Source organism: Plasmopara halstedii (assembly GCF_900000015.1).
Source record: "Plasmopara halstedii genome assembly, contig: Scaffold_34, whole genome shotgun sequence".
NCBI classification, from domain to species: domain Eukaryota; phylum Oomycota; class Peronosporomycetes; order Peronosporales; family Peronosporaceae; genus Plasmopara; species Plasmopara halstedii.
Genome location: NW_020186955.1, coordinates 12,889 through 40,660, shown reverse-complemented (window position 1 = coordinate 40,660; position 27,772 = coordinate 12,889). Strand labels below are relative to the sequence as shown.

At 43.8% G+C, this 27,772-nt stretch overlaps 9 protein-coding genes across 9 annotated transcripts; 5 read left to right on the top strand and 4 right to left on the bottom strand.

Moving 5' to 3' along the window:
• Nucleotides 1–258: 258 nt before the first annotated feature.
• Nucleotides 259–546, bottom strand: PHALS_09038 (uncharacterized protein; the record flags this gene model as incomplete). The annotated part of the gene is made up of 2 exons (XM_024721826.1): nucleotides 259–471; nucleotides 535–546. 2 exons carry the CDS (start codon nucleotides 544–546, stop codon nucleotides 259–261), a joined length of 225 nt encoding a protein of 74 aa, XP_024571595.1.
• Nucleotides 547–5,490: 4,944 nt separating this feature from the next.
• PHALS_09037 (uncharacterized protein) lies at nucleotides 5,491–5,712 on the top strand (the record flags this gene model as incomplete). The annotated part of the gene is made up of 2 exons (XM_024721815.1): nucleotides 5,491–5,539; nucleotides 5,609–5,712. 2 exons carry the CDS (start codon nucleotides 5,491–5,493, stop codon nucleotides 5,710–5,712), a joined length of 153 nt encoding a protein of 50 aa, XP_024571594.1.
• A 644-nt stretch (nucleotides 5,713–6,356) lies between these two features.
• On the top strand, nucleotides 6,357–6,798 carry PHALS_09036 (uncharacterized protein; the record flags this gene model as incomplete). Its single annotated transcript, XM_024721804.1, has 2 exons — nucleotides 6,357–6,530; nucleotides 6,775–6,798. 2 exons carry the CDS (start codon nucleotides 6,357–6,359, stop codon nucleotides 6,796–6,798), a joined length of 198 nt encoding a protein of 65 aa, XP_024571593.1.
• Nucleotides 6,799–15,407: 8,609 nt separating this feature from the next.
• PHALS_09035 (pre-mrna-splicing factor) lies at nucleotides 15,408–16,745 on the bottom strand (the record flags this gene model as incomplete). Its single annotated transcript, XM_024721792.1, has 1 exon — nucleotides 15,408–16,745. The coding sequence occupies one exon, from the start codon at nucleotides 16,743–16,745 to the stop codon at nucleotides 15,408–15,410; it is 1,338 nt and encodes a 445-aa protein (XP_024571592.1).
• Nucleotides 16,746–17,017: 272 nt separating this feature from the next.
• On the bottom strand, nucleotides 17,018–17,730 carry PHALS_09034 (small gtp-binding protein; the record flags this gene model as incomplete). Its single annotated transcript, XM_024721781.1, has 2 exons — nucleotides 17,018–17,550; nucleotides 17,688–17,730. The coding sequence occupies 2 exons, from the start codon at nucleotides 17,728–17,730 to the stop codon at nucleotides 17,018–17,020; spliced, it is 576 nt and encodes a 191-aa protein (XP_024571591.1).
• A 337-nt stretch (nucleotides 17,731–18,067) lies between these two features.
• PHALS_09033 (RNA polymerase II transcription factor complex subunit) lies at nucleotides 18,068–18,943 on the top strand (the record flags this gene model as incomplete). Its single annotated transcript, XM_024721770.1, has 3 exons — nucleotides 18,068–18,571; nucleotides 18,637–18,816; nucleotides 18,887–18,943. 3 exons carry the CDS (start codon nucleotides 18,068–18,070, stop codon nucleotides 18,941–18,943), a joined length of 741 nt encoding a protein of 246 aa, XP_024571590.1.
• An 85-nt stretch (nucleotides 18,944–19,028) lies between these two features.
• Nucleotides 19,029–19,413, top strand: PHALS_09032 (U1 snRNP-specific protein C; the record flags this gene model as incomplete). The annotated part of the gene is made up of 2 exons (XM_024721759.1): nucleotides 19,029–19,158; nucleotides 19,214–19,413. The coding sequence occupies 2 exons, from the start codon at nucleotides 19,029–19,031 to the stop codon at nucleotides 19,411–19,413; spliced, it is 330 nt and encodes a 109-aa protein (XP_024571589.1).
• A 142-nt stretch (nucleotides 19,414–19,555) lies between these two features.
• On the bottom strand, nucleotides 19,556–20,893 carry PHALS_09031 (camk protein kinase; the record flags this gene model as incomplete). The annotated part of the gene is made up of 5 exons (XM_024721748.1): nucleotides 19,556–19,849; nucleotides 19,911–20,018; nucleotides 20,090–20,311; nucleotides 20,383–20,481; nucleotides 20,549–20,893. 5 exons carry the CDS (start codon nucleotides 20,891–20,893, stop codon nucleotides 19,556–19,558), a joined length of 1,068 nt encoding a protein of 355 aa, XP_024571588.1.
• A 4,467-nt stretch (nucleotides 20,894–25,360) lies between these two features.
• Nucleotides 25,361–25,810, top strand: PHALS_09030 (uncharacterized protein; the record flags this gene model as incomplete). Its single annotated transcript, XM_024721667.1, has 2 exons — nucleotides 25,361–25,469; nucleotides 25,740–25,810. The coding sequence occupies 2 exons, from the start codon at nucleotides 25,361–25,363 to the stop codon at nucleotides 25,808–25,810; spliced, it is 180 nt and encodes a 59-aa protein (XP_024571587.1).
• Between the last annotated feature and the right edge of the window lie 1,962 nt (nucleotides 25,811–27,772).

Sequence of the window (27,772 nt, the reverse complement as noted above, 5' to 3'; positions counted from 1 at the left end):
GTAAAACCTATGAATTTGATATCATACCCCTGGGTAAACTGTGTTCGAGCCAAGGGAAGCTTAAGAATCTTGAGCTTGAAGTCCTTGTGAGAAGTTCTTTGCAAGGTGACTGGATCGCGCTACTTACTTTAAATGGTAAAGACACGTCGGTCATATCACCAGCTCGGGAAGATATAATAGTGTCTACGGTTATGACTCACTGTTAGTGAGCCCAACGCGACACGCGACCGTGATCATCACTCGCAACGGAAAGTGATATCAAGGATTATGCTCCACACTTCTATTCGTGAGTGTTTTCAAGACTAGACTTGTGCGCATAAGGCCAAAGTTAGCGGAGGACATTCGCAGTAATGTCATAAATGCTTTGGGGATCTGTCGCACTATTATCCCTTTGTTATTTTTCACGTCGACGTGATGTGTACAAGAAGGACCCGCCTTCCAGTAATAGCTAGGTATAGCCGTTGCACCACGCTGTCAGAGTCCTCAAGCTTCGCGTAAGACGTAAAGACGAGATATAACCTTCAACATCTTTACCGGTGTCCCCATCGCAGATGCACGAATCTCAAATCCGTATTTCGTGTTTACATATCTTCGTGCGCTGTCTATATCTTCAATAGTTTGGTGTCTTACATAAATGTACTTTCCACGGCCTCACAAATCCTCGAATGTTGATATCAACAACCACCAAATTTGTGCTATTTGCAACTCCTTTTTTATGAGTCGCTCCGTCTTAGTGACAATAACCTTCACAAGGTACAGTTAAACCTAGATCATTCCTAGACTACTGGGTTTGACGTTCCTTGGGCGAACCTTAGAGCCAACCGCAGGAGAATCAATTTTTGCCGGCATTGTCGATGAGCAAAGGTCACTTTAATCATTTGGTGGGCTGGCGGGTACACTAGGTTCTGACCAGCATGTGGTGAAATGGAAAGAATACCCGCATTGAGAGAAGTCATGGGTGCATATGGCTCGTCATCAGGACACTCTGGTGCCAAGCCGCTTTCGACTTTGCACACTATAGATCGTTATCTTCTTTGAAGAATAGTCAGGGTCGCCAGTCGCAGCGCGCTTCCAATTGATGAATGAAGACCGATGATCAACCTATAGTCGGTAGCTGTAACAGCTGTCTCATGTTGTCGAGCAAGACTGCTAAAAGCTAAATCACTCTAACTAGATGAGGTGAATGTTCGGCTCTTTGTTCGCGTCGTACTATGTACTCCGCAAAGTCAAGCTCTAAACGACGCTGTAGTCGGAAGTCTGCTTCACTGAAGCTGGCACACAGGAGCATATATCATAGAGGGTACGAGTTTCCCAAATCTGCTGCCTTAAACGTAGGCGTTACGTTTGAGAGATATTAGACCCGTAGGGTCGAAAGTGCTCGAAAAGGCCCATAGACATAGGCGTGTCAGGGATTCACCAAAGCGTGATGGCTTGAAGTATTAGTCACCTTTGGCAGGTGTAGATCTAAGTCTCGCTCTGTCGATAAGCAAGCTTGGCTCTTGATCCAGCTACAGCAAATTGATGATACGTCGAACATCGGCAGAAACCCCAGGGTGGTTTGTAGCGATATTAGCCGCCAGTACCCGATATTTGAGTAAGGCACGGCAATCGTAAGTCGTACAGAGGCAGGTGGATCCAGGCAAGCACTTTAAACTTGGTGAACATATCAGCTGTAAGTTTGTACGTGGAGGTGAAACTATTGGGTCAAGCCTCGGAGAGTAGCTGCGATTAAATTCACTGAAAAAAATAGTGGCAACATTTAAAAACTTTGTTCGCGATGTCGGCGCATTTCTCAAGGCTCACTGATCCACACGCTGAGAAAAAGTAGACTTTTCGTGGAAGGAAATGAATTGACCTTTGGAAGGTAATAGCGCGTAAAATGGCCACAAATCTTTTCAAAGTCTTCTGTTCCCAAAAAGATCTAAATTCCTACAAGAGGCGATTCAATTACGCAAGGCAATGAGCAAATTCGCTGTCAATTTACAAATAAGCGAGCGCGCGTCAGTATGTTTTTGCTTCCACCGCAATAAAGGTGTCCCACCTCAAAATTCCAACGTAATGACGGATTGAACCTGACGACCCTGCTTGAATAGAGTCGGGTTACGGTAGACATTAGGATTAAGTTTCTTATTTATCGTCTCACAAGTTTCAATATATGTGGATGTTATAACGACCAATATGCGTAGCCCGATGGCTATAACAGACAGTGACTAAATTGGTGCATACACAACTATACTTATTCGATGCACCTCATCACACCTTATATATGATGTAGGTGAAAATAATATCTATATATGTGGAAGCGCTGGGTTTAATAGCTGGGTCTGTAACACAAGATAGCGCCGAGTCTTTAGACATATCTGCCTTTTTATTCACGATAATCAGCTATCTCAAGGAAGATGAGTATTTTTTAAACTGGGCGCATCTTTTGCTGCTATACAACACTGAACAAAGATCGCAGCTTGTGATCTATTGTCAACTCATTTAGTCATACCACGACGCAAATTATGGAATCAAAATATTGGGTGGCGTGTGGTGGCCGTGCTTCCGTCACTAACTCATGAGGCTTAAGGCGATCTTGTACATAACAAATATACCTCGTCTGACACTAAGATAACAAATACGGAGATATACCCGGATCCATGCGCTGGTTTATTTGACAGCAAGACATATTTAACTCTGCAGCTGAGCGAATCACCGGGAGACCCAGTTCTACTTAGCGATGGGGTACAGCAGGACAATCTACTTTCTCTGAGAAGGGTTGTGTTATTTTTGGTGCTTATTTAATCTTACAATCCCGAGTGTCGATTTGCAGGCTTGATCGATGATGATGACAACGATGAATTATCCCCTAACTTGCAGCTAACGTTTGCTAGGCTTGTACCGAACTGCCGATCGCTGTGAACGTGTTGGACGTTAAACAAATTTTGCTATAGCTTCAGAATTATGACTGAACATGAATGAGATATACACCATGCCGCTTACACACAAGAACAACCAGTCCAAATTTCAACGTGTTACAGCTGTCAGCCAATGTGGTACTATCAGGAGTTCTTCAAAGTGCGACTGTGACACGTGAGCAATGATGTAGCGCTGTGGTAGGTATACCACAAACAAGCTGTATTATCTGGAAGTATTGTGTTTATACGTTGTGTAGCAAGGTGGTACTCGTACAAAGCATTTCTCCACTTTAATTGAGAGTAACGTCATTTAATCCAGCTTTCGAAAAATTGTTGCCATATCTAGGCTTTTTGTTGCTCGAAGATTGTGGATTTATACAGGTATCACGAATCATAGAGTAGGATTCGCATCCTTCATGGTATCCATCGAGGCTAAGCATCCCATCGCGTAAAATTTAGTATTCCTCGAATTGTAGCTGAATGCGATTCCCCGGTGGTTTGCTCTGGCAATTAAACATTTTACCAGATTTTGAGAACCCCCGGTACTGACTCTGACAATATTTATGCAGGTATGAACGGAACGCAAATCAATGAACAATGCAAAGCTTTTCATCGCACTTGAGCGGGTTGAACACATCCATTTTTTGCATACGTTAAGTCGCTTTTACGGTGGCTCCACCAACATGCAAACTTTGTAAGGCATACAGAAATAGATACAGCTGGCGAATAAAGATAGGGGTCTTTTAGTGTAGTTTAATGCATTGGTGGCATCGTATTTAACATCTTCAGCCGTTGCTTACACCCTCGCGATAACAGCGTATTACACATGAGATAAAAATATCCGGTTCTTATCCATCGTACAAGATTTACAGTAAATAGTGGCGTCCACGACAAGATCAACAGCTACAAAAATTGAGCTTTCCGCCCCGTGCTATCGGGTTGACATTTAGTACCGTTCCAGCGAAGGCAGACAAAAGCCCGATGTATAATAGATAGAAGGATGACCAAACTCGGATTGAAGGTCGATGATAAAAATCATGGACGCCTCCACATATTCACTGGCCGAGCTATTGACTGGCTTCAATTGGATTTCTTTGAATCGTATAACAATTCAATTCTTAGCCGACTAAAAAAACTAGCGACAATTTCTCCGGCCAACTCGAATAGGCTGAACCGGTCATAATTTTCATGTTGGGCTCGGGAATAATGCAGTGCAAGTCCGCAGTCAGGAACGTGCCTTAGATTTGTGATCATCATTGACTTCTAATTTCATCATGTGAAACTTGTCTGCTAGTCCGTTGGAAAAGGTCGACTGTCCCGCTTTATACATTTTTAAGGCGTCCTCCACCCGGAGCTCGGCGAACCCTCTTCACATCTTGACACGATTTAAGACAACTAAGAACTCGGCTATAAGACCAAGTAGTACCTCAGCGACTAATGTTCACCCCCTTTTTCCGGTGTACTTAGTCTCTTTATAATGAAGATTACCACAATGATCACCTCTAGCTTTGCATACAAGCGCATACGGCTTAGGACCCCCGGTTATTCAAAGTAACAATTTTCTCGTATCAATAGCTACCAGAAGCGCAACCCGACTATTCACGATGGCATTCATAACCCACAAATTCTGTTAGCGAAAACTTCGCGAGATACGCGAACAACACACCATCCCGCACTAAGGTTTGTAGTGCCGATACCAACGTCTTACTTATATGTACATTGCACAAATTTGAGTCATCAGTTGTTGCATCACTATCCTACTACCTTGAGTTACGACTTTTCGGCAACGACACTACCAACCTCAAAGTCCACTGTCGATCGCAATCGGTATTGATCAAATTGATAAAACAGCTTTATCATTTTCGTGTCTTCTGCGCTCGAAAATTCTATCTATTATAATTGAACATCAACAAAACAGTTGTTGGACTCATACACTAGACTTCCCTTCTATCTGCACGAGTACAGACGGCTTGGTGTTAATCATACGCAAGATATCAAACATGATGCAGACCTAACGGGTTGGCTCAGTCTTCAACTGACAAACTTATCTCACACAACTAAAACCACGAATTATTTTATCTATAATGTTGAGAGACGCTTTCTAACATCAATACCAAGAAATTGCGACGATGGCAAAGCAAATCGATTATCGCTATGCAAATGCTGTAAATTTTCTCAAAGCTATATAGATTTTTTCTCAACCTCTTATTAGTCGAGATCATTAATATTGGAGCGTATCGGAGCACTATAGCGTTGAAGCAATTTGCTTTGTGCTTCCACTATCAGGCTTTTACACACTGCGGCATATTAACCTGGCAAATGTGCGTGTCTCGAGTGCCAAAGAATATAAATTTACACAGAGAGTTTACAAAATACATAGATTTTTAGCTAAGGAATCGCCCTAGACTAACTGATAATCCAAATCTCTCAGCGCAGTATTTCAAGAACCAAAAAAGGGAATAACATTTTTTTGAATAGTGGCTGCAGCGTCGGAGGAATGGTGCAAGCAGTAGATCGGAGTAGTTGCTGCTAAAGTGATTGTGTTGCACGAATATTTACTCGTGTATGTACGGTGTCAATTGTTAATGGCATGAAACACTTAAATAGTTTCTGTCCCGGGATATCTTATCGATTAGGAGGTACATTCGCATTACGATATTGTCCCCGAACTGAAAGCTAATCTGGTGGTATTATGGTATAGAATCAAGATGAAGTACTGGTGCTAATACTCCGTCGGACAGGAATTACAGTGACCGGATACGAAATGCTCTTAGGGCACATGGGCCGTAATTTTCACACATGCGTTATATAGAGTCTCATTTAATCATTATGATAAATAATTCATTTTTATATAAGATACTCTTTACTTGAGCTAGTGGAATACTAGTTAGTTGAGATGTTCTCGGTTAAGTACCCTGGGGATGGCCGCTGAACCCATCATTTGCGCGCTTACTCCAATTGCAAAGATTTCTTTCCGGGATAATCGATATCCTCGTTGTGCTTGGTAGCACTTGTGGTCAACTTGACAACAGAGTCTTGAGGAGACTGAATCGTTGGTGGGGATGAAGCTACTGAATGATTTAAGCTTGTATTAAGAAGCTATTTGTGCGAGGAACAAATAGGCTTTTCGTGCATGAATGAAGATGCGATAACTCCGGTGCAACATCAAGAGCTGGTAGAGACAGGCAACTGTGAGGAACAGTGTTCTATTATGAACGCTGGAAATAGGATCGGTGAGAGTGAGTAATCTCCCAAATTAGCACCGCCTTTTTGTGTCAGAAAAGCTAACAGTATGTGGTCATTTGTGCATGTTATTAAAAAGCCATATGCAGCCACAATTCCTAAAACGCCGAAAATGTATGGTGCTCTTGACCTAGTTAACGTTTTATCGCGTAATGAGGTGGTGGCATTTCTCTCACTGCACTAAAACGTTTGAGAGGGGGACTTCGGGGGCAGATGATTCGGGTCTGCACAACGGACAAATTGAATGCAGCAGCAATTCTTTATCGTCTGGTCGCAGTCTTTGGCTGGATTGCGATGCAAATGAAGCTAATTGGTGGTATATCTGTCCATTTTTTCGCAGATCACGGCAAATCAAATGTGGACGTTGATGTCAAACGCTCTAGAAAAGTGCTCTAGTGTATGTGCTTGATTCTGCAACAGGCCTGAAAGACAAGTATATTCGTGGCGCTAATGAATTTGATTTAAATATGTTCGGCTACTCCCAAACAACAAGACTATTGTAAAAGAGCCGTACCATTAATCTTCCAAGAATTGATGAAGTAGCTAACTTTTTCCGCAAATATTATACCGATATGGCACTCCCTATTGCCAATTTCTTTGAAAAATGTCAATTTATGCTTGTGTGTAGTAGAAGAAGCTGTTTTTGGCCGCTTGAGACAGGCGAAATTTTAATTCAACGATGCGGTCTTGCCCATTAATATATGCTTAGATTACTGTGCAGCTGTATGGCAAAGGCAGAAATGTCACTAATGACATGATATGATCGTTTCGGATTTATAAGGGTATAGAACAACTTTTTTTATAGCCTTTGATACCTATTTAGCTCATGGCAAGTAGCTGCCTACTATAAAGTATGCTCTTGTTAAGCTCCGGGTGCACTTGCTAAGCAAAACCTCATTTGTGATCAGAACAGATCGTCCGTCTAAGAGCACATCAACATCACACAGATAATGGCAAGCTGCTTTTCATATTTGCCGATTATACATATGCGCTTCTACATCACCGATGTCGCCATACATGATAGAGACGTCGCATGCCCAACCAACAAAGTGATACGTTCAGCGTACAGGTTACATAACATATATGCAGCATGGTCGGGAGCTTTGGAAAGAATCATCAGATTTGGCTTCGTCATTCGTTTTGTAGCAGGGATAGTCAAGTGTTTTATGTGTTGCATGGCTCAAAACATTGAAAAGGAATGAGTCTTTAAATTTGGATGCCGCGTTGCCAAAGCGTCTCGTCGCACACACTGCTTCTCCGTGACCCAAGGCTTGCTGAACCACAATACCCACCCGCTTGACATTAAAAGCCTTGAATTACCCACTGCAAGAGGCACACAATACCAGCTTGAGTAACGACCCCCGAAAATCATTGACGGGTGGCTCGGTACGCGCTACGCACTGGTAAATAATATATATGTGGTTAAAACATATGTGTGCACGTATGAACGTGTCAACAGGGTAAGCCCTTACTGCATTAGTCAATTATATTAACAAGTCCACCGGTTCACGCTAAGTTTGGCAGTATGCGATTTATATCTTTGGTCATCCGAACGGTATTACTGGCATTGTGGTCTTTAAGAGCCTCCTGACCAGACTGGCTCATCTTACATCAATGTATCGAACTTAATCTAGATACGGCCAACATGGCTTCCCGGGTGTCATTCAACTATATCGCAATACGCGCTTGACAGCAAAATTTTGACAAACTTTATTCGCAGAGCTTGAATACAGATCGGGCATGCCCACTACGGATCAGTTTCTCTCCGATGTTATGATTGTTAATCGTGGTGCCTTTGGATGCCGCCGTGGAGTGGCTGAAGAGGGCGGACGATTTGGCTTGGTACGCTAATACCAGCTCGATTTTACTTCGTAGCAAGATCACGTATATCGTCGAATTGAGAATTACCGTCGTTCATTAAATGGCGGCGCTTTGCCGATTTTGCAATGACAGCAAGCAGATGTCAGAGGCAAGCAGAACACACATGCACTCAAGCCTGGGGAAAGGAGCTTTCAATATACCTCCACATGCATCTATAAGGTTACGCTGTTTCCTCAGCTAATTGAACTGTCTAGCATTCAAAAGAGCTAAGACTTACTGTAAATATCCCGAACAAAGTGTATATATACCAGTGGTCCACAAAGATTAGATATAGCCGTACCACGACTCCACTCATCCGCGTCATTTGTATGCAAAGCACTCTGCTGAAGGCGAAGCAACGTTTCAATCATCCATCTCCTGTAGCTGATAGACAAAGTGATCTAGGACAGCGACACCTCTATCAGCCGCGTATGGGGATTCAACTCAACTGCGTAGACGAAAAGGGGCACCCAAAATTTGACTCGTATCATCTTTGGCTGAACTGCAGTATCCTCAGAGAAAGTCAGCGTGCATCTACTATATACGAGGGACCTCGTAGCAACCGATTGTAAAAAAGTAGATATTGACCAGCCCTGTTTGATGAGCAAGAGGCGGGCCAAATCTGCGTAAAGCGGATTGCAGTCCAGCATGATCACTGGATTGTAGCCAGTATTTGATTAAGTGGAATGTATAATCTTCCTTTGAGAGCTTTGTGATGCTCCGGTTCAGACTTCGTCAAGCCGCATTGGTGCTGTTGCCTTTTACGACCTAACATACAATCTGTCTTAATCTTCACGACAAAAAAATTGATTTCAATAGCGTAACTGTAACGGGATTACACGCACTCTTGTATGAAAGGGCGGGTCCCATAAGATTGCGCAACCGGACATGGGTGTATATTACACACTTTAGTGCTATCACACAGCGGTGTGGCTACACCGTAACAAGTAGCTTCCATGTGGCAGGATTACCAGTAGTTATGCATTTTACTATATTAATTTGTTTTTTGATATATTTATTAGGTATCACAATATAGATCCTAAGGGTTTAGATATTAGCGGCTCTGCCGCAACTCAAACAATCCAATATAGCTTTACTTTTGAACAGAACTCTTCATTGAGTATTTAGTACTTAGAAGTAGCAAATTGCGACCCACTGCACTTGTTCTGGTTCTAGGAAAGACATAAGGTCGGTGACCTTAGCTTATCTCCGTCTAAACAAAGAGCTACGGCACCCTGCTGCAGTAACGCACTATTATTAGCTGATAGGGACTGATCTTGCTACAAGACTGTAATTAGTTTCTACAGCAGAAAATGCGATGAGGCGAGGTACTCAGCGCGCAAATTGAGTCGAATTCTCTTCGGCACTTTTGCCAACGTTTTCGTACCCCTCATTCGGCTCACAGAGAGTCATGAGTCGCCACTGTTTTAGGCGTAGGTGGTACTCCTGGTAAGTGACGCCCGACACGGTCAGAAAGCGCTGTCGCAACTTTCAGGCGATCATTTTGATTTTTGGTCCAGGAAGAAGGCTTGTGTAAAGGCTCCGAAGCGACGCTAGGATACGCGTGATAAATTCGTTCGATGATCGTGATGTGACTGATTCTCCAAAATTTGCAGCGGCCTTCGCATTTGCCGATGAGCATTAATCGCTTGCTGAGTCGAACCCAGCACACTAAAAAGAGCTAAACGTCGTCGTGAGATTGGCGTCGGGGCTCTTCACCGCAGGGAGACGCAACTCATGCAAAAAGTAGCGGAGCGTAGATACCTGCTCATCGTTTCGTGAATAGTTTTTGAGGCTGAGGATCCGCTTTGATATATATACCCTCAATAAGGATCAGATGCCCGGAATAGTCACTGTGGTCGTCCTGATCGAAGAATACGACCGCAGAAGCCGCGCCTTTTTTGTGGCTTTCTGGTGCTGCGTATGAAAGTGATTGACTTTTTAAGAGCAGGCATTAGAAGGGACGATGGGGGAGGAGAACATCTAGTGCATTGGATGCTCTGAGAGCGCTTGTGATTGCGCGGCGTCTTCAAGGACACCTTAAGTGTAGCCACCATGTGATACACACTATGGTTGGAAAGGTGTGACCGTGTACGCACGCTATTGTCCGCTTTTCCGCCGAAGTTGAAAAAAGGCTAGGGTTGTAAGTCTTCGTAATGAGTTGTCGCTAAAACCCGTGGGCTTTTTGAATCACACTGTGTATTACATAGAATTCATTTCTTATTTGGTATAAACTTCAGCTAAAATCAAATGCACATAATATTAACTAATTTAAAGTCAGAAGAGCAAAACATGTATGACTGCTTGGTCGGCTTTGTTGTCTGCAACTGCATGGAGCGTATAAACCCATTTTTTGCGCCTACTGACATAGAGTTGAATGTAATTTTCGTACGAGGTGCGTTGCAATAACATTGGAGTTGTCAATGGGTCGACGCACATATCGCACAAAGAAAGGTTCGATATTGCAATCCGCTTTAAAGAAGAATAGAGCATGGATCCATAAGCACCATCTAGGTGCCAAATCGAGAGCATTCTAAGTGACAGGACCTCTACTCGTTCTAGTATATGGAATGATAAACGTTAGAACATCCAGATGCCAAACCAAGAGTATCCCTAGTGACAAAACCTCGTCTCGTTCTAACATTCAAAATGATAGATTTAAAACGCCCAGGTGCCGAACCAAGACCATCTTTAGTGACAAGACCGCTACCCGTTCTAACATTCGGAATTAAATATTCGTGAAATAAGTCTGGCATAGTGACTTTAGAATTTCTTAATTGAACTATCTACATAACCAAGCCCTACACAATGCGTAGCACGAGGCTAATAGCGCATACATTCTATGCTCTGCTTAATCCCATTAATCTAATTTGTTAAACCTTTATTTATTAGATGTCATTCTCCTCTGAGCTTAGCTTTGAGTCCGATGGACAGTTGGATAACCATAAGGGAATTACAAAATCCATTACAGGATAATCAATCAAAGTGTACATGCAGATAATAATTGCAGAATGAGATTTAGATTTCAAACTCTTGCAAAACAAAATGCGAATGTTAAAACACTCACACAAATTACACTGCATTTTGAGCATCGAGTTACTCACGTAATGACGTTGATACGATGAAATTGCGAAGCGCCTTCACAGACAATCAGCTTCGACACGTGAACAAGGTGAGCTCGTGCTCAAACGACGACTTCATGCGTAGCGGGTTCATCCTGAACTTCGCACAGACGAAGATTTGACAAATAGAATCTACGCTAACCAACTCGATCGATTTTGTGTTCACACTGGTTATGAATAGGGTCAAGAGCCTATGCCATAGCTAGGTGTCTAGGTAGCTTAGCTTTTTCATAAAGATATATTACTAGAGTAAAATCAATTCCGACGAATGCTTATGAACAATTTAGTATCTTTTATATTAAAAGTATCTCAATTGCTTGACGTGGGACAATCAGTCCGCATGCACATCGGACCTCTCCTCCCTAAAATTCCAATCAGATTGTTAATAACGACACTTTGGTACTTACGATAGTCATAAAATTACACCAAAATAACTTTCTAAAATTTGATAGTGTTGCACTTAATACAAACATTTTAGGAGTGTCAAGTACGGTAGATTTTATTTTTGCCCTGCTACACTCCCCACAACTACATATGTAACCACATGGAAATTCACGCTTATTTTGTCTTTTAGACAAGCACACATGCGACTAACGCATGAGCATTCACAGCGAATGGAGTATAACACCCTCACATTCCACTTTTCTGCATCTGCTGTTCAAGTAATATTATTGCCCGACAAGTGAGCCAAAAAATCTTCGGTGAGGATGCCCACTTGCTCTCCGACCAGAGGTGTCGAAGTGAATTCTCAAGCCCGGACCAAACGTTTTTGCTTCATCCACCCTCATTGCTCCCAGCATCACCTCTGCCCAAGGCACATAATTCGTGCTTTTTAATCGGCAAGATATATCAATAATCTACAGTAATCCTCATGGCGATGTCCAGCTTGCAAACTCAATCTGGCTTAAGAGGTTTAGCCTGATTTAATTCAAACTTAAGTGTCACGCTGACTCTGGCGTAATTCACGTCGAAATTACGGGCATGAAACGTTCGAAAGCGCTCGCCACCCTGGTGAAAAGGTTCTTAACGACCACATGCGCTTCATCAAGCGGAAGATTATTACTTTCTTTTATATCGTCTGCGCTTGTAGTAGCAGTAAGTGAAGATACTCGTATTCTTCATGAAGAGTATATCCTTATCAAAAACTAGCGAAATTTTCATTGAGCATACGACTCAGCTCGCATAGTATGCGAGAATATCCAACCGTTTCCCCGTGTATTGCATGACAAGCCAGCTTCAGCAAAGCAGACGTCGGACATGAGCATCGTCGCGTAATTAACCTCGCAAAGCTGTTAGCACTACGCGGACATCGAGATGACAATCCATCATTTTGAGTTCTTGCTGTTTCTGACCCCGCGACTCCATGAGAAGATTGTTTAGCGACCGACATAAGGTCTTTTTAACGGCAAAGCTGTTCACTCTTTATCCTTTGTAAGCGCTTGCGACGGGCGATCCTGCCCCTCCTACAAGGGAGATAAGGGCCGAGGGTACGTCAGGGTGTAAGGGTGTAAGCGGTCTCAACACTAGGGCAATCAAGCCAAAATGAAATCTCAAACTTCCACAACTTTCAGAGCTGAAGGTTACCCTCTCACTTCATGTCGTAATGATAACAAGTCTGGTAATACCTTGATCATCGAAACGTTCCGGCGGAGTTAGACCCTACCACGCCTTAATCTTGTGATCTATCGCGTTTGTGACGGCACGTCGACTCCCTCCAATAGTCACGACGTGCGTCCGAGGCTCAGATGAGTCAGATGTCGAATTGACTTTCTGACGCTATGTCTGGTTTGAGAACCGCGTCGCAGCTTTGGAGCAAAGAGTGGATCAGCTACAGGAGATTGTAGAGCCGTGACTCCCTCGCGTTCGACTAGCTCATAAAAGTGGAGAAGTTTCATGGCTTTAGTAAGCCCATGTAGAATACCAGATTTGTTTGCATTTCTTTATTACCTAGCGTATAACCCAGTAGATCAGCTTTAGGAGGTTGTAGAGCCGTTGCTTCTTCGCGTCCGACTGGCTCATGAAAATGGGGTTGTGTCATCGCTTCAGTAAGCCCATATAGAACACCAATTGTGTTTGCGTCTTCTACATAATATGAGCGTATAATTCAATCTCTTTCCAGCTACGACCTAAACCAGTCCCAGTGAGCGCGAGTGCAACTTTGTCTTATAGCCTGCTGACTTTCCATTTGTCGGTAGTTTAATTACAAGAAATAAGTAGACGTATTAGCCCCACGACAAATTTGTGTATGTTTCGCCTGCATCTGTCAACAGTGCATCTGCCGAGGACATTACGTATCCTACGAATGACGATTAATCTCTTTGAAGCGAAATTAATTCTTTTGTATCAGAGTGTAGCCGGAATGACGTCAAAAATTTGTTGATTGATAATGTACCCCAACAATACCGATGCCACTTTGTGACAGTGCCAAAGGAACCAGGGGGTTATGTTTTTCATGTTAAATGGGGTAAAGCTTTGAGAAGGCATTCTGCATGATGTAATGCAAGTACTACGATTATGAGAAATCTGTCGCAGCACCGCGGTCGTTCTGCACAAGCAAGTGCTTTCGAGAATATCCACCTCAACGCAATGCACGCGCTCAGTTTAGCCATCCATTTGCAAATGGCCAGCGGTCGCCATGTCCAATCAATGCTGAGCACCTTCAATGATGTTTGCCATACTCTACTGGGAAGTGCAGATCTCTATACAATACAATAGATTCCGCCGGGTCAAGTTAGCGATCCACTCTGTCGAGAGATCGTTTGGCTGTATCTTTACCAATCAAGCTCGAGCTGACGTCAGCGTTATTATGAGTCATCAGACGTTTTTCAAAGACCACCATATTGGTATGACCGGGTGTGTTCTTTTACAAGATCGAAAACAGTCAATTTTATAGACTGTCAAAACTCTACCAAAACTACCAGGATGGCTAAAGGTGAGAACGATAAAGGCGAGATTATATCCCGTCGACACGCTTCACACCTGCGAACTTATGTGTTTACCAACTTCTACATGTAGGGTCGCCAATTCATAGCGCACACCAAGCAGTATGTCGTTTTTCTTCCGAGACGGCCACCCAATGCGGTATCATGTGTTTCGTACAGGATTATGTACCTTTGCTTCAACGTGTGAGACCACTATTCGCCGTGAGTCATGTGATTAGTACTAAATTCAGCGTTCCTAGGGATCAGGTATAGCAGTGCATGCGTAATCCAAATATAGTACATTCGAAATAGCAGAGTTGTTAGTTAGAGGCTCTCGGTCTCGCTTCTTGAAGGAGCGCACGAACTCATATTTGTACGCTAGCAACGCGGGCTTTGAGAGTCTAGGCTTCTTCTGTGTAAAACACACGGCAACTTCGTAGTACCTAATACTTGATAGGCTCTCAGTGACGCTCCAGGGTGGCGCATGCGACCGAACCTCTGTGCTTTAGTTAAGCGGACTGTTTGAATCAAAGCTTCGTCCGTGGAAAGTGAAAGGCATTCTCATTGCAGGGAGCCCCTTACAACAGACCCCCGTTGCTTAATGCAGGGCACCCTGTGCAAAGTGGACACACTCCTATCAAGAGGCATGTTACAGTAGGTGGAAAGCACTCACTCTGGCATGCACCACATAATTTGCTCTATGTCGTCGATCAAACAAAATATATTGAGAAATATCGACACACAGCTTGTCAGACCAACAAATTATTTACGTGTGGAAGAAAATATTCTCTACTAGCTGCGACATGAATTACTAGCAAGTTTTGATGATGTTAAACGTAACTAATATGCTAACAATAAATCTATTCCACAAGTCATTGATGGTGGGTGGGTGTCTTGGTTGTTTCTGCCTTCGCTTCGGTACATAGAATTGTGCACTTAGCGTGGTACCGAGTAGGTTTTTGGTTAGCACGCAGCGCTAGACCGTTTTTTACGTGGTCTCGCCACATCACCACTTTAACAAGACATTTACTGATTGGGTTGCAAACACCGGTAACCCCGCTACTTTTCGTTTTTGAGGGATCCAGCTTGCTTACCTCTATCGTGATTACCAATTTTTTCGATGGTCGACATGCAGGGAATACCATCTGACGTGAAACAGGTCCAAAGTAAAGCGCTTCAGCATGGGGCAATAGATATCCATTTGAGGCTGTAGAAAACACGTAATACCATCGGCTACGTCAATCGCACAGCCTGATGACCAGAAAATTAATCAGAAGCGACATAACTGTCGCAATGAACGCAAGCAGCTTATTTCGAGAGCAAAAGCATTCATCAAGTTAAGAAAGCAAAAGCTTTAAATTTTATTTGTCCAGTTCCTCCGTTAAAACTTCGCTGCTAGGATCAGCATAGCTTAATTGGGCCATTAACTCTTCTTCAGTCACCTCAGCTGACTTCTCAGTACTATTAAATTGCGTGTTCGTGTCCGGATAAGACGCCATCGTATCACCTTTAATTCGTTGTCGCTTTGTTGCTGGCATCTGGTAATGCTCGGGGTAATCAAAAGCTGCGTCTTCTGTCGTGTCTGCACCTTTTGCCTGTACCATGGCGACAATAGCATCTCGGTCCGAGCGTTCTCCCGCCTGTTTTGCAACAGGGTTTGGATCATCAAATGCCCAGCGAACATTCAGCACCTCGTCACTTTGCAACGTTTGGTTGGCCATAGCTTCCTTTGCGAATTCGGCGGAGGTACGATGCCGATACCTAACAAAGCAAATCGATTTACGAGTGATTACATTTATGTTTTCTACCTCACCCCATTCTCCAAATTGTTTCCAAAGCGCGTCTTCCTGTAACTTTAAAGCTTCGTGTCCATTCGTACTTTTCAACCCTCCCACATAAAGGGTCCGCGAATTCCTTGTAAAGTTACCGACACCTGCCATATCATCTCGATCCGTAGCATGACGTTCTCGGCCAAAACAGTCGTGCATCATGCCAAGGCGAGTCTCGTCCGCCACAGATGGTAAACGATGGTAGTAACTGCACTCCGCACCTCTGGCACACATGCCACGCGCAAAGTGCACGCAGAAATACCTGTTTGCCTTGCTCACGACGTCTGCTTTAGTTTTTCCAGCATCACGCTCAAGGACGCAGCGCGTGGTGGCCGGTTCCTTGCCGCGTGCGTCATCCCAATGATCTCCTATGTACTTGTCATACCAAATATTGTACTCATAAGCTCCTTCGAGCTGCGAGTTGGCAGTAGGCATCGCGTCTAATTGCTTGCGGGCCGGTCGCGCCAAAAACTTTGCATTTAGGTTCTCGTACCGGTCGTTCTCGGATGCGCCGGCCTTGCCTCGGCCAAACCAGCCTGTGCCATGTGGCGCTGCACCCATTTCAACTGGTCGCTCCCATTGTGTCGCTTTTGTTTCGGTGTTGTAGTAGTATATTTTATTCGACACCGGATCTAGCGCCTCTCGCCAACTATGCGCGTCAGCTTGACTGTGCACCACCAAAGCATCAAAACGCTCCACTTTGGGTGCGCGGCAGCGAAAGCAGCGCTTGGACCGCGCATAATTTTCATGACTGCAGTCGGGACATATCCAGTTTTTCTCGTACACGGCGTAAGCAGCTCCAACTTCGCCTAGCGTACCTACGGCGGTAACTTTGCGTGACAGCCCGACGTCGTCGTTGGTTGAGCTCATTTTCGTGGAGAGCAAAAAGGTCAAGATGGTGTCAAAAGACTTTTGGTCATTGAAGTGAAATTGTTATGTTAAGGGTATCCTAATATTTCGACAGCGACAGATGTTGTCGATATCTTGACCAAACAAACTTTATGGTGTCTCGAAGACTGAATACATTGGGCTACCAATCAAGTCATCTGTGTAGTGTATATCCTTCCTTCATCCCTCCTACTTAAATTTTTCCTTCTTTGCTATTAGTCGCGGTGCACAAGCGACAATTCCCAGTCAAAGACCTACAAGAACTGAGCCATCCAGCGAAAGCCGTCAGCGTATCCCATTCGACGCACAACTGAGCACATGTACAGCTCAATAGGGCGAATACTGGCGTCTTTGTCACTGCGAGCTTCTTTTCCATAAGTCTCATACAAGCCCAATGAGCTGCGCAGCTCGTCTTCAGATGCAGCGCGTGGCACATCAATCTTATTGCCAAGCACAAGGAACGGCACATTTGCCAGCTCGTCGTAGCCCAGCAGCGTGTCTAGCTCGCGCTTGGATTCGGGAAAGCGTTCGCGGTCCAGTGCATCTACAACAAAGACTACACCGTCCACTGTAGCAAAGTAATCTCTCCAAAGTCGACGCGCAGTTTCGTGGCCGCCCAAATCGAAGGTCCGAAGACGCAATTTGCCAATAATCAATTCCTCCGAGTTAGGATGGAGTGTGGGCTCGTGAACCGCTACACGGTCATCTTTGAGCATGTGTAAAAGAGTAGTCTTTCCTGCATTGTCCAGTCCCAAAAACAGAATTTTTGCGTTCTTGTGGTAGAGGCCTAAAGATAAATAGTCGCATAATATCAAAAAATGTCATCCATCTGGTCATTTAAGCTAAGATCTGTAACAACTGCTCGAATTTGAGGTCGAAACGGTACTGACGAACACAGAGGCATTCTAGACATTATGCACGTACCTAGATATCCAAGTATGTCATAAAACCAGTCGAACAAAAACATGGTGGCGGGAGTTTTGCGGCTGAGAGCTGATTGGGCTAGTTTCCACTTTGGGACAACGGTAGCAAACCGCGAAATGAAAGAATAGAGGAAGAAGAAACAGAAGGATCGGACTATATTGAGTACATACGGTGGTAGAAGCTTCTATTGGAATTTCACGAGCCAGGCGCGTTAAAAAGCTGCCACCACCAAATATTACAGAGGCTTTTTGCCAGAATCGGGCCACGAAACAGGTTTCCATTTGTCGAAAATGCAGATTTCATAATATTATATATCTGCCAATGAAAACATATACAGTAAGACTAAACCACATGCTTTATTTCGAGTACCGAAGTGCGGGATGCGGCGGCGCGGTGTAGGCATCGGTGCCGTGCGCAAGAAGCAGGAGCAGGCGAAGCATTTTTCGGAAGTTGGAGAGCAGCTAGTAGAGGCAAACTTGTTGCACATATCATCACAGCTGGATCTATTTCGAACGAACTTGCAGGCGTTTGCGATCAAATACAAGAGCAACATTAAAAAGGATCCTGACTTTCGACGCAAATTTCAGGTTATGTGCGCCAAGATTGGTGTAGATCCGCTGGCTTCCAAGAAAGGATTTTGGTCGGAACTGCTGGATGTGGGAGATTTCTATTACGAGCTTGCAGTGCAAATAATCGAAGTGTGCATCATCACGCGCTCCAAAAACGGTGGGCTGATCGGCATGAGCGATCTGCTGCGTTTGCTCGAAAAGAAGCGGGGGGCAGAAATGCAGACAGTGATTGACGATGACGTAAAGCGGGCAGTTAAAAAGCTAAGTGTGCTTGGCGAGGGATTTCAACTGATCGACATGGAACAGAGGACGATGGTGAGCGTTCAAGCTGTTGTAGATTGGAGATTTGAAGGGAACTCAATTAATTGATGATCATACAGATTGTGACAGTTCCAGTTGTACTGAGTCAAGATCATTCAACGATCTTGGCCATGGCACAGACGACTGGTGGCATGGTAAATGTTAGTATCTTAGCACGTGAGCTGCAATGGGACAAGAAGCGCAGCATGCTAGCTCTGAACTTGCTGCTTCGAGAAGGCATGACGTGGCTAGATGAGCAGGTACGGCGGCTGTCAGCTTCTGCTGCATATGGTGTTCCTGCTTTTTACCGTAGATTATCATGCTGTATAGACGAGCGAGCCTTCGTACTTTTTTCCAAGCATCACTCTGTCTGGAGCATACTCGTAGCCATTTAATATTCTTTCATAAAGGTAAAAAATTATTTTAGTTTTTTTATACCCCTATTTTACGCCTTGAAGAAACGTCTTTCAGCATGGGGAAGCCGCGCTACATGTGTGAGTATTGCGATAAGTCATTCGAGGACTCGCACAAGAATCGTCAAAGGCATAACCGTGGTCGCAACCACAAATCCAAGGTTAAGCTTTGGTACGATAGCCTTGAAGGTATGACTTCTCTTTCTGTAGTTTTTCTAGAACGTCTTACGTTCTTTGCTGTCAGCTCAAGAGCGAGATGCGGCTACTGCACAGTCAGCTCAGACCGGTAGTCTCTTGAGCCAGCGCGGACTTTCTGCATGGACCCCAGTAAATTTTCCAACGATTTCGAACCATGGTCAGATTTTCTCGTTAATGGAACTGCCGCCATCAATGCATCCAGCCCCACCTGAAGCTTTCTACTACTGCTCAACCACATGGGGTTGATCTTAAAGGTTACACAGGCGATACAGATATTAAAAGGGTGTAAGACAAGCAGGTCCCGAATTATTGATAACATTGACACAATTCGACACTGGTTCCAGACACGAGACAACAGTCCATTCTTACGTTGCTGCAAATACTCGACCTATCCGCCGTGGACCCAAGGATGCATAGCGATCTGCTCTACTGTCAGGCGCCGGGACGGGTCATCGACAACCAGCATTTTTGACATTAAATCACGCACGCTCGCAGACACGTGGTCCATGCCCCATGAGTCTAACATTTCACCCATAAGACCCTGCGCGATCATCTGAAATCGCGGATCTGCGTCATCTGGCCGCTCAAAAGGCGGTGCACCTGTCACCATGATAAAAAGCATTACACCTGTTGACCAAATGTCTGCTGAGAAGCCATTAAATGGGACTTGGTTGCGGTATATCTGTGTACAGCAAAATTTAGGTGGATCAAAGAAAGCGAAAGCCCAAGCCTCATACACTTACCTCAGGAGGCATGTAAAATATTTTTCCAACAGCACCAGCTGGTGGTAAGGAATATGTCATGCCGCGTGCATCGACAGGTATTCCGATTGACAGGCCGAAGTCAATGATCTATTTTACATGTGGCAGCAACTGTTATTGACGTTGATCTAAACAAAAAACAACATTGTTTTTTGCCGTACCTTCGAAGTATCACCATCCAACAGCACATTTTCTAACGACATATCACGATGGCAAATATACCGACTCTGGAGGTACGAGAGACCTGCAAGAACTTGGGTAAACCAATGGCGGCACTCATCTTCTTCCATCGCGCCCCCACTTTCCACTACGGAAAACAACTCGCCACCATTGCAGAAAGGGAGCACGGCATAGATGAAATCAGCATCATGTAAGCATTCGAGCTGAATCAACAAGGACAAATTCGCCACCATAAGTTGATAGTACGCCGTCTTTCAGCTTACTACCGTCTTACCAGTGTGAGAACATTTTCATGACCGGGAATCGACAGATATTGCTGCGCTGCCAGCTCGACAAGCGGATTTTCCTGGAGATTGCCTTCTTCTATAATAACCTGTAGAGATATAGCACAGCATTGAGCGTGTCCAACCCATTTTTACCGGATGAATCGATGTGCATACCTTACTCATGACCTTGATAGCAACCTCAAATTGAGTGCGTGTAAAAGTGCCATTAGGCGTCACTTGCAGACGCACAGCGTGTTTAACCTTACCGTAGATGCATTTACGTAGCGTGCGAACGAACTCGTACACGGCACCAGAGCCCGAGAAGATGGCAAGCACCATGCCAACGCCCTCAACTGGAACGCGCCGCAGTTCTGCGTTGATAAAACGCACTTCTTGCGGAATTGGCGAGCTAAGCCCATCGTGATCAAACTGTTCAGAGCCTGTTCGAAATACGTCATCGGATGGGTCAATGCCCAGTGCCTGCAACTGCTGCTGAAGTTCAGCCGATACTTCCTGCATAGCTACTTCTTCGTGTCTAGATCCCGAGTCAATAGCTTTTTCAACCCTATCGGGCTGCTTGTCGATAGCGCTAACACTGTTTGAGCGATCTGCAAGGCCTCGGCACGATGATAACGCAGTGACTGGCTCCTTTGAGGGAGCTTGCACTGGTTCGGTAGCTGCTCGATCTCTAGAGAACCTTTTGCTGAGAAGTCCGCCCGCCCACGATCGGAACCGGTCGAATCTGCGTGTGCGGGATGGACGCTGGCTGCCGGGCGCTAGCACTCTCGTGTTGACTTAGTTGCCTGTGCGTAGCGACAGGTCAAATATGCGGCACGGCTGAGCTCCGCTACAACAAATGGGAGTGAGGAAATAAATGAAGATAAAGTGATGGTTTAAAACGCACTTACCACACTCAATGGAGCGAAAAAAGACCGAGGCGTTAGGGGAGACAAGCAACCAAGTGATCGAGTGACGGTTGCAGGACGATCGACGATAGCTAGGCAAGTCAACGAGTACAGCTGTACTGTAACGTTCTCGCGTTTTCCTGAATTAGAAATGGTATTAGAAATCGCCTATTTCGACGATATAATCTTGATTCGAAAAATTGAGTTCGATATTTAAAGAACAGAATACTTACATTATAGCTTGTTTGGGAAATTAGATTTATTTTCGACAATGTGAAATCCATTTTTTCGAAAAATGGAACGAGGGGTATAGAGATAAGTGGAAGTAACCGTGATGGCAAAAAACGCAATAGTTCGTTACTGGATATATATAGAAAAGCATGTCCAGTCAATGGTTGTAGACACTACGACATATGAACAGCTTCGATCAAAAACAACAAGGACAACAGGATCAACAAATGTCGGTAAACGCGAGTAATTTATCTCAGCATATTGTAGAAGGATAATTTGATGACGTCGCACATAGCAAGCAACTAAAGCGTCTAGTCAATTGATCCGACAATAAGTTTAACTTTGTCGAAGCACGCCTTGCGCACGACACACAACTCCGCAAAATAATATTTGACACATTCTTATTAAGACGCGGATCTTAGCACTCATCGTTAATGTCGACATGACTGTGGTAGCGTAACGAATTCATAGCACAGTGGTCGCGTCATAAACACTAAGACAATATGCTTTGAACTTCCAAGTAGCGCATGGAAATACAAAACCGCATCCTTAAAAAGGTAGCATAATTTAACTGAAGACGAAACTTAGGGTTCTCATTTTGTGAATCTGGACGCTGACCGATTCGCCCAGCCCAATCGTACACATCAAAACGGTCTAACCAAAAATTACTTGTGTCTAGTTCTTGCTGTGCTTTTATTGCTTGTATCATTTCAATTCTCATAAGGTGCGGGCACATTATTGTGTTGCTTTAGAAACAACCATACTATGATAGAAATCTATCAATTCGCCTTGGAATTTTAAAAGTTTTAACAGTGAAAAGTAGCACATACGGTGGTAGGTCATCTTGTGGTTTGTTAATATGCTATTGCTGAGAGATCACTTGTTGGTTTGGTGAAGGATCTCGTTGGAATATGCTCACTTTCATAATTTACTCAGAGATTTTTCAACGATACGCGATGCGCTTTGCAATCAGTAATGTGCTTTTCAGCCAATGCTAGTTTGAGCGAGGTCGAAGATGTGCTGCCTTCAATACCTGTGACAACAGTACACTTGAACGCTTCGTCTGCACTTTTGTATTCACTGGGTGAAACTTCTCAGATAGGCGAATAAGATTTGACTATGGATTAATTTACCATCATACCAGCTCTCCTCAAATATACAATTTCAAATATTATGGAGTGCATTACTGCTTCCTTATAAATCCATCAGCTGCTTTGCCGAAAATTTGAAGCTTATGGTAACCGAGTCTGCTCTTGATGTATAATTCACTGCAAAAACATGTGAATCTCATCGCGCCGGCATCTCCTCGTATGCATTGCCTTTTTGCGACAGATTTGCCTTAACCTGAGCGTGAGTGGTCGCTAATCAATGATTTGCACGCCCCACCTAGCAGCGTAACCGAAAAGTAATTAAAATATTTTTGCCTTGACATTTATTTTGCGATGCGAATTACATATGCTGTGCCTAAAATTATGAAGTGACACCATATGAATGTATCAACGATCAAAAAGTATACTATAACATATTTAATATTAGATTAGATACACATAATGGAAACTTTAAAAAAGCATCCCAAAGTTTATTCTTATTTATACGACGCCAAAAAAATAATCAAGGTAGTCATTTTCATACCTTCCACGTACCTTCAATAGTATTCGTATGCACTTCACTTGTTGGATCCTTAAACCGCTATCAATAATTAACAGTGTAATACTCAAAGAAGAATACCATCAATTTGGATGATAGAGCCAGTAAAATGCTGCAAGATATGTCTGCTCTAAGACAGGAAGAAAAATTGCAATACATTCCGATCTTCGGTATTTTATACACCAACAAGAATCCATATTCCTTCTACACGATGCCCACAATGCTATTTGCTATTTGTTTCGTCGATCCACAGCTATAATAGGTCTACTAAGCGTTGGTGCTTCTTCACCAACGGAGTCAATAATTGACTGACGAAAAATCCTTTGAGAAGTTCGCAACAATGTGCTTCGAATGCTTTGCTGTGCTCTGAAAAGATTTGCTTATTTCATCTTTTAACCATAAGAAACCAGGATCAAGAATTTGGTGATTGGGAAAACGATGCTCTTAAAAAAACGCATTCTGATGAAGTGGAAATTCATTGGAACATTTCTTTGTAGGGCACCAAAATCTTTAGTGCTCAGAATAGTACTTCATTTGTCTATTACACACTTCACAAGTACAATCCATGTAAAAGGCGCCCTTCTCAATATAAAAGTTTGTCTTTGCAGAAAAGAATCTCGGTGAGCATGGATTCGATATGGCAAAAATAATGCAGCAATATTCGAATACCTTCAATAACTATTAAGAATTATTTATAAAAGTAGCGTGGGATTTATGCACTTCAGCCATTAAAACTTTTGAATTGCATAGCGTGAGACTAGCAACTCAAGTATATTACGGACCCCTTCCTTACAGAACCCATCACCTTCATCCGTACTAAGAAGCTTTACTTTGGTACTTCTGAGCTTTAGTCCGAGGGACGATCGTTTAGTGAACGTACACCATAATTTGATATTTACGCCGCCCTTCAAATTTAAAGCCCGCTGGGGCCATAACCATTTTGTCTTTTCAGCACATCGCGCAAAATAAGCGCTTTGTTCGTACCATGCAACAGAACTGCCAATCACTCTGCACAGAGAAAGCTTTGACTCGAAGCGTTTGCATTTACGGCGCACAAAAGATCAGTTTGTAAGCTCCGTGAAGGAACAATATCGAGCCAATAAAGGAGCTAAGAACTTAGTATTTTTTTTAATTATGCTTAAGATAAGCTACCTGAATAGTACTATCTAGCTTTTATGCATCACATTGATTGAATTGAATGGTGAGATCCCATGGACCTCGCCTCAAGAGGTCTAATTCTCTTCGTTACTTTCGTAATTGTGGACATATCAATTTTGTTTAGTTTAACAAAAGTATTATGTGAAGTTGTACAATTGCACAACAAATGCATTTTGCGCACTTGCACAGGATTATAATGTCTAGGTACAGAGCAGTGATGGTGTAATACATGACACTATCCTCCAACAAGATACGAGGCTCACACTTATCGTATCCTTTTAGGTTAACTAGCAAAACTGAGCTCTCAACGAGGACCCACTGCGCTTGGAATTGACTCCAGTCCATGCAGCACCAGTGTCTGGCCATACGAGTACAGGAGTCTACTTCTAAATAAAATCAAAATTGCTCGTTGAGTCCCTGAGAGAGGCGCAATCCTTGCGCTCGACAATCCTCCATGGTTTTTATTTGTGAACTAGGCCGAGACGTTTCAAGAACGTCGAAGCGACTCTTAGCTTTACGAAATGCATTAGCCGTTCACTGAAGGAGAGAAGCTCTCACGTTAGCCTCTCCTCTGCACTCAGCCTGCTCGTCTACAAGCGCAGGGAGTGCAAATTCATTTATTGATTTAATCTAATGGCGTTGCTCGCCGCTCCTTGCAGGGCCCGTATAGGCTTTTGCATTAGAGCTTCCGCTAAATTCGAGCGTAAAACAGGCGCTCAAGTATCGCTTCGCAAGCGCTTTCTGGTCTAACTGCTTACAAATCCTTGTCAGCGCTGCCGTCTCACTTTCAGCATTTACAATTGAGTAAAACAGTATCTTTCATAGTGGGGACACTGGGTGCTAGCAAAAATTCCAGGGGATATTTGCCGTCAATTCGCGCGCTGGATGAGGATAAAAAACACGTCTTCTAGACTGTCTTACAGCTTGACAAGCCAGCATTGGTGGCGCAAACGTCCGACTAGAACGTTGCTAAATGCTTCACCTACCCAGGGTCATAGTATGACGTGGACGTCGAAATGGAAACTCATACCATCAAGTACTTGCTATGAACAACACTGCTCGTCTCGATGGTCCTGTTGCTTTGCGATCTGCCATGTCGAAAAGCTTGTGGCGCTATGTGACCCTGTCCCTTCCCCGGGATGATCTGGACCAAAGTTCGCCATGTCATAAATGCTAATAGCGCCATAGTTATCTTGTAAGAAGACGCCTTACAATATCTACACCTGACACCTGTTCTCGAAGTAAATGTATTTTCACTTACTATTGCTTACAGCCCTGGTGATATGGTCGAACCATTATTCACGCCACATCCCATGCTCACCGAGCAGTACAGGTGGTGAACTAACATCCGTTAACCGGGTCTCGTGAGCACGCTTGGTTACGGTATAACGTCGAATCTCGCTAAGTTTAAGCCTTTGGCCAAGTCTGGGAACCAGCTACATACATATTTGGTGCACTCCGAGCGTACGGAGTTCCTCATGCGGCTCAAATCTAATATGACGCCTTCTGGCAGAAGATGACTTATGTTGTGGGGGATTTGCGACGTCACTTTGTCCTCGGCAAAGCTTTTCACATTTAAGTGGCTCGTGAGAGCAGAATCATGATATGGCCTCAGCAAACCGGCGAAGAGTACAGAATGTGTTCGTGCATTTTCGACATGTTAAAAATGTATATCAATCCTTTGTTTCAGCGACCGCGAGCGGTCCGATGTAGTGACTGTGTAATTACGCCTTTCTTCACATTATATTTATTTGTGTTCCGTCTGCCTCTGGGCTCGGCACGTTGCTTTTGCACGGGCTGACACTCAGCCATGGCATTAATCACTCGTCGTATATCGATGAGCACATCAGTTGAAATTCCTGATTTTGCTAAAAGTGTAGCCGGGATGATCAGCGAATAAAATTAAGACCAGAGTCACTTCGATATGGCGCCAAAATAGGTGATCAAACAACTCTTATGAAAAGTCATGAACTCCATCATTATTGGTAAACTTAATAATTGGAAGCAAATCGCTCCACCGACACAATCTCACCTGGAAAAATCTGTGAAGGATACCCTTTGTCACGCGATTGACCCATTCCGTCTGGTCACCCCCTGGCGGATGGTCGACGGTGGGCACAAATAATCTGGTGCTCAGCATAATGTTCTTCAAAAATGAGTAGCAAAGCGCGGATCCTGACCGAAAACAATAGGCGATGTTAGTCCAAGTTGTCGAAACATTTTGTCGATGGATATGCCGGCCGTATTCTTACCGGTAATGATATCGCTGACAAAAGTGAGATGAATCTTATTGCTCAGGCGGTTAGAAAAGATCACGATTCCGGTATTACCGGACGTGTCTGGTAGGGTAAATGGACTGAGATTCTGACTGTCAGCACTCTGCTGAGATTTGCAGACTTACCAAAGGCACTGGTGCAGACGGAGAGGGTCCAACCTATCTAAACGTTTCGCACGTGAGTTCAAATGTTAAAGCCGACTTATACAAGCAAAGCCGTCAGTGCCTAGCGCCCATACAACAGTACCTTCTCTCTCGTCCGAGGTGACCACCAAAAAATATATCATGTGTCCTTTCACGAGTGAAAGCCTTCACTATCACTAATCAGTCCAGCATCGTAGCCCCCTACGGTTGGCGCATCAAGCGGTAGTGCTATCATAACATCGTGGTCAGAATGAATCATCCTTGATATCTCAAAGACTTAGCTCCTATATTTATGATCGCTTGACTCCATTGGCCCCGTGGAACAGAGAATCGTGACTTACAGTTGCACTTCTATATATCCACCGCCTCTGCCACAGAAGTTACAAATTTTCAGCTGCGCGTGAACGTCATCCGGAAGTACACCCTGTATTTATATCGTCGCTAACTCATGTCTTTGACGACATACGCTCTAAAGGACGCTGTAAATATTTGTTATTGTCTATCTCGCCTTGCAACCGTGGCACGCCGTAGCTCTCTTCTTCATGACATCGGTGTAAATTAACATCATAAGCGCTTTGCTATTTAGGAGATATAGGTTTATTGATCACTCAACGGAGACATGTGTGCCCTTTTAGCCAAAAAATCTACTTGATCGATGGCTGAAGATTATACTTTCAGTGAGATTGTATAATCACTTCAGGTTCAGAACGAGACAGCGTTTCACGCTGTCAAAGCTCTCACAAATCACTGGAAAGCTTAAAACTCACAGGTGCTCTTTTCGCAAGGTTCTCAAATCTGTATCGGCTTCTTCAGCTTCTCTAGATAGCTTGGCACGGTTCCAGTGTACAATTTGAGCATCGTACAAAATGGCACGACACTCTTGCAGCTATATAGACTTTTCACCACGTCACAAAGCACGGGAGTTCAATGTTGATGGCAAAATCTTTGAGCTGTAAGGCCATCGTAAATAAAGCCACTTTGGTATGGGCTAGGTCCCATTACTCTTGACCTCTATGGTGTACAATATAATCTAAATAC